The 14,897-nt window shown below is 48.2% G+C and overlaps 1 protein-coding gene across 1 annotated transcript in view; it reads left to right on the top strand.

The window, feature by feature from the left end:
• CPN1 (carboxypeptidase N subunit 1) overlaps window positions 1–13,955 on the top strand; it is a 37,496-nt gene extending 23,541 nt beyond the window's left edge. Inside the window, exons 8-9 of the mRNA XM_077822608.1 lie at window positions 11,248–11,366; window positions 13,824–13,955. Coding sequence (XP_077678734.1) covers window positions 11,248–11,366; window positions 13,824–13,955 — 251 coding nt within the window. The remainder of the gene's footprint in view (window positions 1–11,247; window positions 11,367–13,823) is intronic.
• The last annotated feature ends 942 nt before the right edge of the window (window positions 13,956–14,897 follow it).

Below are 14,897 nucleotides of genomic sequence, written 5' to 3'. Positions count from 1 at the left end.
CCCCTCATTCTTCTCTTCTGCAGACTAAACAATCCCAGTTCCCTCAGCCTCTCCTCATAAGTCATGTGTTCCAGACCCCTAATAATTTTTGTTGCCCTTCGCTGGACTCTTTCCAATTTTTCCACATCCTTCTTGTAGTGTGGGGCCCAAAACTGGACACAGTACTCCAGATGAGGCCTCACCAATGTCGAATAGAGGGGGACGATCACGTCCCTCGATCTGCTCGCTACGCCCCTACTTATACATCCCAAAATGCCATTGGCCTTCTTGGCAACAAGGGCACACTGCTGACTCATATCCAGCTTCTCGTCCACTGTCACCCCTAGGTCCTTTTCCGCAGAACTGCTGCCTAGCCATTCGGTCCCTAGTCTGTAGCGGTGCATTGGGTTCTTCTGTCCTAAGTGCAGGACCCTGCACTTATCCTTATTGAACCTCATCAGATTTCTTTTGGCCCAATCCTCCAATTTGTCTAGATCCCTCTGTATCCTATCCCTGCCCTCCAGCGTATCTACCACTCCTCCCAGTTTAGTATCATCCGCAAATTTGCTGAGAGTGCAATCCACACCATCCTCCAGATCATTTATGAAGATATTGAACAAAACCGGCCCCAGGACCGACCCCTGGGGCACTCCACTTGACACCGGCTGCCAACTAGACATGGAGCCATTGATCACTACCCATTGAGCCCGACAATCTAGCCAACTTTCTACCCACTTTATAGTGCATTCATCCAGCCCATACTTCTTTAACTTGCTGACAAGAATACTGTGGGAGACCGTGTCAAAAGCTTTGCTAAAGTCAAGATACAATACATCCACTGCTTTCCCTTCATCCACAGAACCAGTAATCTCATCATAAAAGGCGATTAGATTAGTCAGGCATGACCTTCCCTTCGTGAATCCATGCTGACTGTTCCTGATCACTTTCCTCTCATGTAAGTGCTTCAGGATTGATTCTTTGAGGACCTGCTCCATGATTTTTCCGGGGACTGAAGTGAGGCTGACTGGCCTGTAGTTCCCAGGATCCTCCTTCTTCCCTTTTTTAAAGATGGGCACTACATTAGCCTTTTTCCAGTCATCCGGGACTTCTCCCGTTCGCCACGAGTTTTCAAAGATAATGGCCAATGGCTCTGCAATCACAGCCGCCAGTTCCTTTAGCACTCTCGGATGCAACTCGTCCGGCCCCATGGACTTGTGCACGTCCAGCTTTTCTAAATAGTCCCTAACCACCTCTTTCTCCACAGAGGGCTGGCCATCTCTTCCCCATTTTGTGATGCCCAGCGCAGCAGTCTGGGAGCTGACCTTGTTCGTGAAGACAGAGGCAAAAAAAGCATTGAGTACATTAGCTTTTTCCACATCCTCTGTCACTAGGTTGCCTCCCTCATTCAGTAAGGGGCCCACACTTTCCTTGGCTTTCTTCTTGTTCCCAACATACCTGAAGAAACCCTTCTTGTTACTCTTAACATCTCTCGCTAGCTGCAGCTCCAGGTGCGATTTGGCCCTCCTAATTTCATTCCTACATGCCCGAGCAATATTTTTATACTCTTCCCTTGTCATATGTCCAACCTTCCACTTCTTGTAAGCTTCTTTTTTATGCTTAAGATCCGCTAGGATTTCACAGTTAAGCCAAGCTGGTCGCCTGCCATATTTACTATTCTTTCTACACATCGGGATGGTTTGTCCCTGTAACCTCAACAGGGATTCCTTGAAATACAGCCAGCTCTCCTGGACTCCTTTCCCCTTCATGTTAGTCCCCCAGGGGATCCTGGCCATCCGTTCCCTGAGGGAGTCGAAGTCTGCTTTCCTGAAGTCCAGGGTCCGTATCCTGCTGCTTACCTTTCTTCCCTGTGTCAGGATCCTGACCTCAACCAACTCATGGTCACTGCCTACCAGATTCCCATCCACTTTTGCTTCCCCTACTAATTCTTCCTGGTTTGTGAGCAGCAGGTCAAGAAAAGCTCCCCGCCAGTTGGCTCCTCTAGCACTTGCACCAGGAAATTGTCCCCTATGCTTTCCAAAAACTTCCTGGATTGTCTATGCACCGCTGTATTGCTCTCCCAGCAGATATCAGGAAAATTAAAGGTCAAAGCAGATTACCTAGGAAATAAACAAAAATGCAATCTAAATCCTGTACACTAGGCCAGATTTGAATCAAGCAGTGTCTCATCCTGTAGATAGTACAAACAGTTAACCAAGCCTTCCATTCACAGGCAGGCTTCCTTCTTTCCCCACCTGGGACCTCCTTCTCCAGTTCAGTCTTTGTTCCTTAGATGTTTTCAGGTGCTGTGTTGTAGGGGAAGTAAGGCCGCTTGGTGATGCCACTTCCTCCTTTTATAGCTTCTTCCATCTTGCTGGAAAGATATTTCGCTGTGACCTGAGTTAAACAGTCCCTATTGTGTAGTGTTATCTCTGAGAGATTTCTATTGTACCCAGTTCCTGGGGTAATCCTTGTGAGTATGTGTATTTTCCTCAATGGGCCATTAACGCTGTTTGGCCTTTGCATTGTTGTACCTGAACAGCTGGTTAGGGGTGTTTTTAACTTCACAACATACTTCAGTAACAGACACGTGGCAAAACTTCATAACTCTAGATACAAAGATAGCACATACAATTTAACAGGATATTAATACTCAGCAGATTAAGACTTTTAAACTGATACCTCACAAGGCATACTTTGTGAAAAACACATCATAATCCTGTCACCATGGTAAATACGGGGTGCAGAGCGTCACACATGGTGAGCCAGGCAACGATGTATGTCGCCTGTCTCCTGCAAGCACTGCCTGCTATGGGAAATTAGCGACCCTCACAGTGGTGGAAGGTGAGAACCCTTTGGCAGGAAGGGCAAAACGAGCAAACCCCTCCAGCCACTCCTCCCCGTCTGACACACAGCAACCTCGAGCGCCGCAGATTTTTAAAATGCTCCTTATGTGTATGTGTGTTGGATTGAACGGGTGGACACAGGTTAACTGGTGTAATGAGTGAAATGGCATGTGGGCTCTGTGGATGCAGCTTCACATTTGGGATGGATCAAAAAGTGAAATGGATTTATTGGTTCTGATTCTTCTCTGGAGAATTTTTGTTCAAATCACAAACAGACCTTCCAAACCTCATGTGTTGCATGACTTAGGGTCACAGTGGTTAATCAGCTAATCGTGAGCTCCCAGTGGGATACTGTAGCTAAGAGGATGAACACCGTCCTTGGACGTATAAGCAGGAGAGTATCAAGTAGGAGTAGGTAGGTGGCATTCCCTCTGTATATAGCATTTGTGAGAACATTGCTGGATCCCGTGTCCTGTTCTGGTGTCCAAAATATGATCTGAAGGCTGGAAACAGGCCATATAGGAAAAGACTTACGAAGATCAGTCTATTTAGTTTACGCAAGAGAAGGTTAAGAGGTTTCTTGACTCTGGTCTACAAGCACCTACATGGGAAACAGATTTATATGTTATTTCATATTTTTATCAGTAACGTGGAAGAAACCATAAAATCATCACTGGTAAAATTTGCAGAGGGCACAGAGAGTGGGGGAGTGATAAATAACGCAGAGGACAGGTCACTAATACACAGAGATCTGGATTGGTTGGTAAGCTGGACACAAGCAAACAATGTCTGTTTCAATACAGCTAAATGTAAGGTCATACCCTGAAGAACAAAGGCTGCCAGCCATATTTACAGGCTGGGGGGCTCTTTCCTGGGAAGCAGTGACTCTGACAAAGACTTGGGGGTCATGATGGATATTATTAGCTGCGATGCTGTGGCCAAAAGGGCTAATGCAGTAGTTCTCAACCAGGGGTCTGAGGCTCCCTAGAGGGCCTCGAGCAGGTTTCAAGGGGGCCTTCCAGCAGGGCCAGCCTTAGACTTGCTGGGGCCCAGGGCTGAAAGCCGAAGCCCCACCACAAGGGGCTGAAGCCCAGGTCCTTGTGCCCCGCAACCTGGGGCTGAAGCTGAAGCCTGAGCAATGTAGTTCGTGGGGGCCCCTGTGGCATGGGGCCCCAAGCAATTGCCCTGCTTGCTACCCCCTAACGCCAGCCCTGGCTTTTATATGCAGAAACCCAGTTGTTGTGGCACAGGGGGGCCATGGAGTTTTTATAGCATGTTGTTGGGGGGGCCTCAGAAAGAAAATGGTTGAGAACCCCTGGCCTAGTGCAATTTGTGGCTCTATAAACAGAGGAATAGCCAGCAGATATCGGTGTGCGGAGGTTCTATTACCCCTCCATTTGGAACTGGTGTGGCTGCCACTGTAATGTTGTGTCCAGCTCTGGTCTCCACACTTAAGGACAGATGGTGAGAAACTGGTGAGGGTTCAGAAAAGAGCCACAAGATGACTAAAGGGTTGGAAAACCTGCTAACAGTGAGGCACAAGGAGCTCAGTCTATTTACCTTACCAAAGAAAAGGCTAAGGGATGACTGGATCCCAGGCGATAGCTACCTACAGTGGGAACAGAAAGTTGTTAATAGAGGCTCTGCGATCTAGCAGGCAAAGGTATGACTAGATCCAGTAGTGGGAAGCTGAAGCTAGATAAATTCAGCCTCAAAATAAGGCGCAACTTTTTAACAGTGAGGGTTATTAACCATTGGAACAACTGACTTAGGGCTGGGGTGGATTCTCCATCACCAGAAACTTTTTAAAATCGAGATGGTCTTCTAAACTATCTGTTCTGGTTCATCCAGGCTCGTAGACCTGAAACAGGAATTAATTCAGGGACATCCCATGTCCTGTGTTGTACAGGAGGTCAGACTACATGGCCCTAGTAGTCCCTTCCGGCAGAGGCACCATAGTGATGAGTCGCACCCCATCACACATGGTGGAGAGTGTAGGCACAGGGTCACCCCGATATAAGGGGAGGATAGAGGACTGTGGGAATGATTGCCTGTCTCAGAGATTTGAGAGAGTGAGGGACACAGAAGGTGGAGAAAATGAAACCAGGGTATGCAGAGGCCTTGTTTGCAGAGGGTTCTTGTGCCGTCCAGGACTGGACTCCAGAGTCAGTGCCCCAGCAGAAAGGGGCTGACCAGCAGCATGGGTGGCTTCAGGCCCTGCTGTTAAAGGTACTTGAAACCCAAGAGAGTGGGAGGCACAAGGGTACCAGAGGGACTGTATGACCCGGATAGCAGAGCAGCCGTTGTGCCTGTTCAAGTCGCTGGGGGGGGGGAGTCCACAGAAACCACAGAGAGCAAGAGGGGAAGCAAGGCATCAGGACCAGGAGGATGTTACACCTGTGGGCGACAAGGACACTGGAAGGCAGTGTCCCTACTGGGATGGGTGACAGAAACCTCACCCAGAGAAGGGGAAGATAAGAGAGCCCCACCTGTGAAGAGAACAGGGAGGGGATGGGTGTACTGGGCCTGTGGGCAACAGGGGCACCTGCAGAAGGAGTGCCTGGACCTGAGTGGTGGGGTTGAGACTGGCCCTGGGGAAGGGGCTAAGCAAGCGAAGGATCATGGAAGGCCCTTAGCCAAAGGGAGGCAAAGAGTTGGCTGTCAGTGCCATGAGGAGGGCCATATAAGAAGATACTACCCCCCTGGGAGAAGGCAGGGTAGCAAAGGGGTGCCCGGGAATGAGGCTAGGTCAGAGACTGTCAAGAGGGATGTGGCAGTGATGACTGAGGACCTGGCAGAGAGCCGTCTCCCACATCCAGCAGGGGGAGGTAGGGAGGTGATGGATAAGATGACTGGGATGGAGAGGACCCAGATGGACAAGGGAATTCACACTGGAGCAGGACAGGCTGCTGTAGGGACCCAGACCCTGGAGGAGGAAGGCAGATTACTCCTCCTGGTAGAGAACCTGAGGCAGGAGAGGGATGTCCTGTTGGCACAGCTGCGTGGGAAGCAGGGGTGGTTATACACCCCCTGGGGCAGTCAGTCTTAAGGGAGAGGGTGTGTGATGGGGCATCTGCCCCACACTGGCCCATAGGGGGTTAAAAGCTGCCCAGGGGAGGTTGCACTGGAGGCAGCCAATTAGAAAGGGGCTGAGAGGAGCAGCCAATCATGGTGGCAGGCTCATATAAGAAGGGCTTCAGGGAAGAGCAGAGTTCAGTAGCTGACTGGAGCTTGAGGGGAGAAAACCAGGCTCCTAGCAGAAGGAAGGCACACCAGCTCCTGGGACAAAGCAGAGCTGCAAGCAGGGACCAGGGGAGCTAGAGAGAGCTCCTGGCTGGCTGTTAGGGCCTGCAGGCTGAGGCCCTGAGGTAAGGGCAGAAGAGGGTGCTGGAGCTGCATGCTGTAACGATGCTGCCCGTGGGAGCCAGCTGAGGTCACTCAATCAGGGTGAACTGCAAACAAACGGGGCAGACAGACCCCATACGCTGGTGGATATTAGATTTAGCCAGTGGTGGACTTAGATTTACCCAGCCAGCCCAAAACAGCTTCTATAGCCCCTCCCTGGGTACTTAGACGTCCAAATAATGCAGTTCCCTTAAAGTGCCAGCCTCAGGCCTCTGTCCAGACACACATGTCAGATATGATGATGGTTACTGAAAATCTTATCATATAACAGAAAGGTTCTTCCAACCCCAAAGGATCAGCCACATGCCCAGGTCCAATTATAATTTAGATCTTGGCCAAAATACACGCTATAGTCAGTTCTTGTTAACTAAAATTTATTAAAAAAAGAAAAGAGAGAGCGTGCTGGTTAAAAGATCAATATACAAACAGACTTGAGTTCAATTCTTGAGGTTCAGATACACAGCAGAGATGAGCTTGTTGTTGCCAAAAGTCCTTTTAGAAATAATCCATAGGTTATAGTCCAATGTCCGTATTCAGGGTGATTCCAGTCAGTGACTGGGGATCTCAATCCTTATGGCTTAAGGTTTCCCCCTCTTGAAACCCAAAGCAGATCTGAGATGAGGAAGGATCGTGTCCCAGGGTTTTTATACATTTCCTGGAGCCTTTTGGCCTGAGAAAACAATAGGCTTAACTTCCCTTCTCCCAGACACCATGGCAATTAGTACAGGGTAATTTATCCATTAAACCAGTCAGATACAGGTTACCACAACCTTCAAAGAGACATATAGACAGCAGTACGATTTCACTCAAGTGTCGTCCTAAATGTTAATATTCCTCTTTTGATCTTTGAATCAAAGTTACAGCCATAGACAAGACTTCTTTGCTGACATCACAAGACCTGAACAAACATCTACCTTTCTATCTCTAATAATGCAGGCTTGCATTTCAAAGCTCTATTCATTTACATCTCTTCCTAACCAGTCTTTAAAGTTCGGCCATGGGTCAGGTCAGTCTGTGAGTTAATTAACTCTGGCCTTGTCACCTTTCAATGAGATAGTATATTACACTCTTAACGTCACACATGGGAAGCAGCCCTGGGACAATAGACTGCAGTTGCCACTGAGGGAAGTGACTGGACAGAGATTGCAGGTCCCCCAGAAGGGGGGAACGCAGAGTGTGGCAGAGCTGGAGGGCAGTGTCACTGAAGAGGACCCCGCGGTCCTGGGAGTGGCACAAGTCTTGGAATGAAAGTGATGGCGCTGAGGCACCACCAGAGAAGGGTGCAATGGCGAAGAGAGCTAATGCCCAAGGAGGTGCTACAGTGGTGAGTGAACCCTATCACAATGAGGTTTTCTAAACTTTTTATCATTTTTGTCACTCTCCTCTGGACTCTCTTCAATTTGACCAAAACTTTCCTCAAGTGTGGTGCCCAGAATTGGATACAGTACTTCAACTGAGGCCTCACCAGTGCCAATTAGAGTGGGACAGTTACCTCCCATGACACTCCTGTTAATACACCCCAGAATGGTATTAGCCTTTTGTTTTCCAGCTGCATTACATTGTTGGCTCATATTCAATCTGTGATCCATTATAACCCCCAGATCCTTGTCAACAGTATTGCCACCTAGCTAGTTATTTCCCATTTTTTGTTGTTGTACATTTGATGTTTCCTTCCTAGGTGAAGTACTTTGCACTTGTCTTTATTGAATTTCAGCCTGCTGAATTCAGACCAATTCTTCAACTTGTCAAGATCATTTTGAATTTTAATCCTGTCCTCCAAAGTGCTTGCAACCCCTTCCAGCTTGATGTCATCTGAAAATTTTAAAAGTATACTCTCCAAGTCATTAATTAAAATATTGAATAGTACCAGACCCAGGACTGACCCCTGCTGGTCCCCACTAGATACATCCTCCCAGCATGACTGTGAGCGATTGATAACTACTCCTTGAGTATGGTCTTTAAATCAGTTGTACACCCACTTTACAGTAATTTAATCTAGATCACATTTCCTTAGTTTTCTTGTCAGAATGTCATGTGGGACTGTGCCAAGAGCCTGACTAAAATCAGATCTATCACGTCTACTGCTTCCCTCCTATCCACTAGCCCAGTAACCCTGCCAAAGAAGGATATTAGATTGCTGTGGCATGATTTGTTCTCGACAAAGCCATGCTGATTATTCCTTACAACTCTCATATCCTCCAGGTGCTTACATATTGATTATTTAATAATTTGTTCCAGTATCTTTCCATCCAAGTTAGGCTGACTGGTCAATAATATCCTGGGTCCTCTTTGTACCCCTTTTTAAAGATAGGTACTATGTTTGCCCTTCTCCAGTCTTCTGGGACCTCACCGATCCTCCAGGAATTCCCAAAGATAATTGCTAATGGTTCCAAGATTTCATCTGCTAGTTCCTTAAGTACCTTAGGATGAATTTCATCAAGATCTGCTGACTTGAAGATGTCTAAATTATCTAAATATTCTTTAACCTGATCATTCCTCACTTTGGCTTGCTTTCCTTTCCCCTTGTTGTTAATATTAGTTGTGTTGAATATCTGGTCACCATTAACCTTTTTAGTGAAGACTGAAGCAAAATAAGCGTTAAACACCTCAGCTTCCTTGATGACATCAGTTATTAGCTCTCCTTCCCCGTTAAACAGCAGACCTACACTTTCCTTGATCTTTCTCTTGCTCCTAATATATTTAAGGAACATCGTCATATTGCCTTTTATGTCCCTTAGGTGTATCTCATTGTGTGCCTTAGCCTTTCTGATTTTGTTTCTACATGCTTGTGCAGTTCTTTTCTATTCGTCCTTAGTAATTTGTCTATGTTTCCACTTTTTGTAGGATTCCTTTTCAATTTTCAGGTCTTTAAAGAGCTCCTGATGGAGCCATATTGGCCTCTTACTATTCTTCCTCTCTTTCCTTTGCATCAGAATAGTTTTCAAATGTGCCTGTAATATTGTCTCCTTGAGAAACCACCAGCTCTCCTGAACTCCTTTTTCCCATTAGATTTTCTTCCCATGAAACCTTAGCTACCAGTTCTCTGAGTTTGTTAAAGGCTGCTTTTTTGAAGTCCAGTGTCCTAATTCTGCTGCTCTCATTCCTTCCTTTCTTTAGAATAATAAAATCTGTCATTTCATGATCACTTTCACCCAAATTTTTTTCTACCTTCAGATTTGCTACCAATTCCTCTGGGTTGGCCTGAGTCAGGTCTAAAATAGGTGTCCCCCGGGTTATGTCCTTCACTTTGCTGGGGACAACATTTTGTTCCAGATAGGTGCCAACTCCGTGGATGCTCCAGCCCTGAAGCACCCATGGAAAAAAATTATAGGGTGCTCAGCACCCACCGGCAGCCAGCTCTCCCCTTCCCCCCGCGCTTCCCGTCTGCCGGTGGCCATGACGATCAATTCCTCCCCTTCCCTCCCAGAGCCTCCCGCCCACCGCAGATCAGTTGGCATGCAGGCTGGGGGAGGGCGAGGAGTGGCAACAGGGCACTGTCAGGGGAGAGGGCAGAACTGGTGGGAAGGGGCAGGGGTGGGAGTGGGGTGTGGGATGGAGCGAAGGCAGGAAGAGGCGGGGTGGACTCGGGGCTTGGGGGAAGGGGTTTAGTGGGGCCTGGGGCAGAGCTGGGGGTTGAGCACCCCTGGGGCTTGGAGGAAACCGGTGCCTGTGGTCTCCAGTATGTTCCAGGAACTTACTGGAAATTTTGTGTTGCACCATATTACTCTTCCTACATGCAAAATGCTGTGCTGCATGTATCCCCTGCCTTAACCACAAGACCACTCTTTTCTCACAGTCAGAACGCAACCCAAGCATCCTGATACCCTGTGTCTGGGAAATAGCTGTATAAAGCCAGTGGTAAAGCATGTGTCCTGTCCCCTCTAGGGACTGTCATGTTTGATTTTTCAGCTTGGGGGCCAGATGTATTATTTCAAACAGAACAAGGGGCCACAGTCAATACTTAGGGATGGAGTCTCTGCCTGGTCCACTCCCTTGGTGCTGGCCAGCTGCAGCAAAGGGAGTAGAAACCACCCATAAGTGCCCAACTAGGGAGTCTCCAGTGAACACAGAGCCAGCATAGCTGGCCTTACATCAAATTCCCTGCAACCCCTGGTGCGGAAGGTGTAGAAGGGGAATGGCTGGAATGTGCTGTGACCATTGCCAGCTGGTGCACATTAGAGTTGTTTAAGTCTGTGCCAGGCCCGGCCCCAGGTTGTTCAGGTCTGTGCCAGGTCCGGAGCAGAGAATCAGAGCCATAACAGGGTGTCTCTTCTCAGCATCTCCCCTTTCCTCCTCTGCTGGGCTGCCCTGGTGCCTATGCGTAGGGCTAGGAGCTCGCTGAGATTCAGGCAGAGCCAGTAAAGCGCCTATCCTGTTCTTCCTGGGGTTCCCACAGGCCACCAGGGAAGCAGGCGATGGAGCAGCTAGAGCTACTCCCTGCCATATACTCTGATAGCTCCAGTGGAAGAGGTCAGTGCCGAAGGCCCTGGGTTTGTTTAACCAGAACAATTTGGCAACTTCAACATAAATTTCTGAAATGTTTTGGTGAACCTGAATTGGTATTTTTGTTGAACAAAAGTTCATCCAAAAATTGTACCCAGCCCTAATCAGGACTGAGCAGCACCAGCAGAGGGGTTTGTGTGGGCTGTGGAGGGGAAAGGGAGTGAGTCTTTCTCAAACCATGCCCATATTGTTCAGCTCTTACAGATGTAAACCAAAGCCCCCTATATTCGGGCTAGGTGAGTGCACTTACCCACAGCGCTTTTTTCAGATCCACTCTCACTGGAAAGTCCCTGCACACTGTGGGGTCGTTCTGGGGGGATGGGAAGTCTGTCTGGATGCACGGGAGCAGAGTGCGGGGAAGGGGTGGGAGTGCTGTCATGTGACACATTTTAAACTGGCCAGGACAGAGCTCTAGGTGAGATATAACAGGGGCAAGTCTGGTGAGTGAGATTGGCCCAAATGGAACCTCTGTGCCTCTGACTCAGAGCACTCTGGCTGCTGCTCTTTCTCATTCCAGGTGATCAGGGGGATTATTTCCGGTTGCTGCTGCCTGGCACTTACACCATCACTGCCTCAGCGGATGGGTATCGACCACAAACGGTGACCATAACAGTTGGCCCAGCCAGGCCTTCGCTGGTGAGTTGTGCTGAATAATCAGCAAGGGCTGTGTCAGGACATCTCAGAGTGAGTGAGAGATGTGCCCCTGATGGGGCAGTGGGCGAATGACACACTCTGCTGGTTCGGGTCACGTGGTGCAGTGATGGGCAGAGGTGGGAGAGAGATGTGTGGTGCAGATAGTGTCTCTGGCCATCCGGCCTCGGCTGTGGTTCCCTGCTGCCAGCAGATGGAAACAGGGAGCAAAGAAACCACCCGTGACCAAAGGTGCTGAGTGGGGCTGTTCTACTCACATGTATTTTTCTGGCTCTCGGCAGTGGAGAGAACTGGCTGGGCGAGACTCCTGCCAGGTGCCTTTCCCCACAGCCTTCCCCTTCTTGTCAGGGTGAATTAAGTCTAGAAGGGGAGGGTGTGCTCCCTGGTGCATGACCAGAGCCTTGGCTTGGGACAGACAGAGGCAGTCCTGCCCCACGGGGCAGGCAAGACCCATGGTTTCACTGGCCTGGCATAGCTCATTTCCTGCTTTGTGACCGAAGATATTTTCAGCCCCACAGCAGGGGCCTCAGTCCTCTCTGAGACAAACTCTGTCAGGGTGAGGCAGGGACATGTGCTCACAGCCACTTGCCACACTGCTCTGGGCAGTGGTGTAACCAGGGAGTGTGGAGATCTGCTGCTGGAATAGTGCACCTACAATTCAGGCTGGATGTTTATAAATTGGAGAGGGTTCAGAGAAGAACCATGAGAATGATTAAAGGATAGATAGACTCAAAGAGCTCAATCTGTTTAGCTTCACAAAGAGAAGGCTAAAGGGTGACCTGATTAAAGTGTGTGTGTGTGTGTGTGTATATATATACACACACACACACACACACACACACCCCTAGGGAGGTGGTGGACTCTCCTTCCTTAGAAGTTTTTAAGGTCAGGCTTGACAAAGCCCTGGCTGGGATGATTTAGTTGGGGATTGGTCCTGCTTTGAGCAGGGGGTTGGACTAGATGACCTCCTGAGGTTCCTTCCAACCCTGATACTCTATGATTCTATGATAACATATATACTTACATGAGGAGCAAGAGAAAAGTATAACATGATCCAGTCGCTGGAAGTTGAAGCTAGACAAAGTTAGATGGGAAATAAGGCATACATTTTGTGAATAAATTAGCCATTGGAGCAGTTTACCAAGAGTCATGGTGGATTCTCCATCACTGATAATTTTGAAATCAAGATTGAATTTTTTTACAAAGCTCTGCTCTAGGTATTATTCAGAGGCCATTCTCTGGCCTGTGCTGCACAGGAGGTCAGGCTGGACGATCACCATGGTCCCTTCTGGCCTAGGAACCTGTGTCTATAAAAGCAGAAATGTTTTGAAATCACCGGTGGCTTTGGGGATAGGTGATTTTTGTGGAATTTCCACAGTCTCAGCAGGTGTTTTGTCTCCTGGTGTCATAGGAGCTGTCATGGGGCTGTTCTGCTGCACCACAGGTTATAAGTGTTAGTCCCCACAGCACTCAGTGAAATCACTACCTTTCCCCCACCGTTAATACTGGTCACTGTTATATATTCTTCCTATCTCTCTGTCAACCGGCCAGCACCCTGCTCAGCTCGTCCGCCTCCTGGGGGAAGGAATTATAGCTACTGTTTTTCTAAAAGTTGGGCTTGTGCCTTTTTTGTGCCTTTGTTATGAAGAAGCCTGGAAATTATTAAAAAATCCTGCTTATTTTGTGTGCTAGGAATAGCAGGTCTGGTCACATCTAGTTTCCCTGGAAGAGTTCTTGGGGTCTCATCAATGTGTATTTCAAAATCTCTTTCACCTGGACTAAAGGGGGGATATACTGAGTCTTTAACAAAGGTTTCCTTGCTCCAAAATCTTCATTACTCTTGGAAGTTAAATGTGTGTTTAAACTCTGCACACGTGCGCACACACAAACACACACACACACACACACAGAATTTTAAAGAGCTCAGCTGAAATCCTCTCCTCTCTCAGCTGTTCACATTTTACTTTCTCAACTCTAGTAGAGTCCTTATTTCACTAGGTCACCTGTTACCATAGAGTCTACTAGACTAGAGGGGACCTAAACTTCTAATGTGAAAAACAAGCTGGGGGGGGGGGGGGAGCGCTTTAAAATATATCTGTCTGGCCTTGTGTGTCCATCACAGAGAGGCAGAAAAAGGCACACATGAGTCGTTTCCCCTTTGCAGGTCTCCTTTCAAAAAAGCATGGGCCTTTGGTGCCCTGGGAGCATTCTACATTCGCAATGTAGGTGTTTGACAGCATAGGTGTGTCAATGGAAAATCAGGTTCTAGCTGGTTTGACCACTTTTGTTCCCGTCATGTCACAACATGCCCCTTATCAGCTTTGCTTGTCTCAGCCTTGAAAGCTAGAACTCTGTCCTGGCAACCAGGACTGACCTCTCTCCAGGCCTGAGCTTGCAAGGGATGAGCAGAAAGAGACATGCTTTTCTTCCTTTTCATGCCAGGTCCATTTCCAGCTCAAACAAGACACACTAAAAGGGCCCACGGAGAAAAAGGCCCCAGCCACCAGCCTGAGCAGCAAAGCCCTTCAGAAGAAGGTAGTGCCAAGAGCAGCCCATAAGAAGACACAGAGATGAAGATGGTCCAATCAGCCAAGAACTGGAGGAGTCCTATGAAGTAGCTGAGATCGAGAACTCCAACAAGTGAATGTCCTAACACGCAGCATAACAAGCCCAAATTGCCTAGTTTATTAAATGCAGAAATATTTAACTCCTGAGCAAATAGTGAACTCATTCAGAAAGAACTTCAGCAGTCTGCGTCTGAGAGCCCTTGGGCCAGTCAGGTTTCAGAGTAACAGCCGTGTTAGTCTGTATTCGCAAAAAGAAAAGGAGTACTTGTGGCACCTTAGAGACTAACCAATTTATTTGAGCATGAGCTTTCGTGAGCTACAGCTCGCTTCATCGGATGCATGCCGTGGAAACTGCAGAAGACATTATGTACACACAGAGACCATGAAACAATACTTCCTCCCACCCCACTGTCCTGCTGGTAATAGCTTATCTAAAGTGATCATCAAGTTGGGCCATTTCCAGCACAAGTCCAGGTTTTCTCACCCTCCGCCCCCCCCCCCCCCCCCACAAACTCACTCTCCTGCTGGTAATAGCCCATCCAAAGTGACCACTGTCTTCACAATGTGTATGATAATCAAGGTGGGCCATTTCCTGCACAAATCCAGGTTCTCTCACTCCCTCACCCCCCTCCAAAAACCACACATACAAACTCACTCTCCTGCTGGTAATAGCTTATCCAAAGTGACCACTCTCCCTACAATGTGCATGATAATCAAGGTGGGCCATTTCCAGCACAAATCCAGGTTTTCTCACCCCCCCACTCCCATACACACACAAACTCACTCTCCAGCTGGTAATAGCTTATCTAAAGTGATCATCAAGTTGGGCCAGTCAGTCTCTCTGTCTCCTACATCTCTAGGTCTGTGTGTTGTCCGGGCACGTACCTGGGCCCTTTACCATTGGACTGGCCTCAACAGGCCATACTAGAGGTTCAAACAGTAATGATTA

Source organism: Eretmochelys imbricata, chromosome 7, assembly GCF_965152235.1.
Source record: "Eretmochelys imbricata isolate rEreImb1 chromosome 7, rEreImb1.hap1, whole genome shotgun sequence".
NCBI classification, from domain to species: Eukaryota; Metazoa; Chordata; order Testudines; family Cheloniidae; genus Eretmochelys; species Eretmochelys imbricata.
Note: the sequence above shows the minus strand (reverse complement) of the source record. Positions and strands in the feature narration are given on the sequence as shown.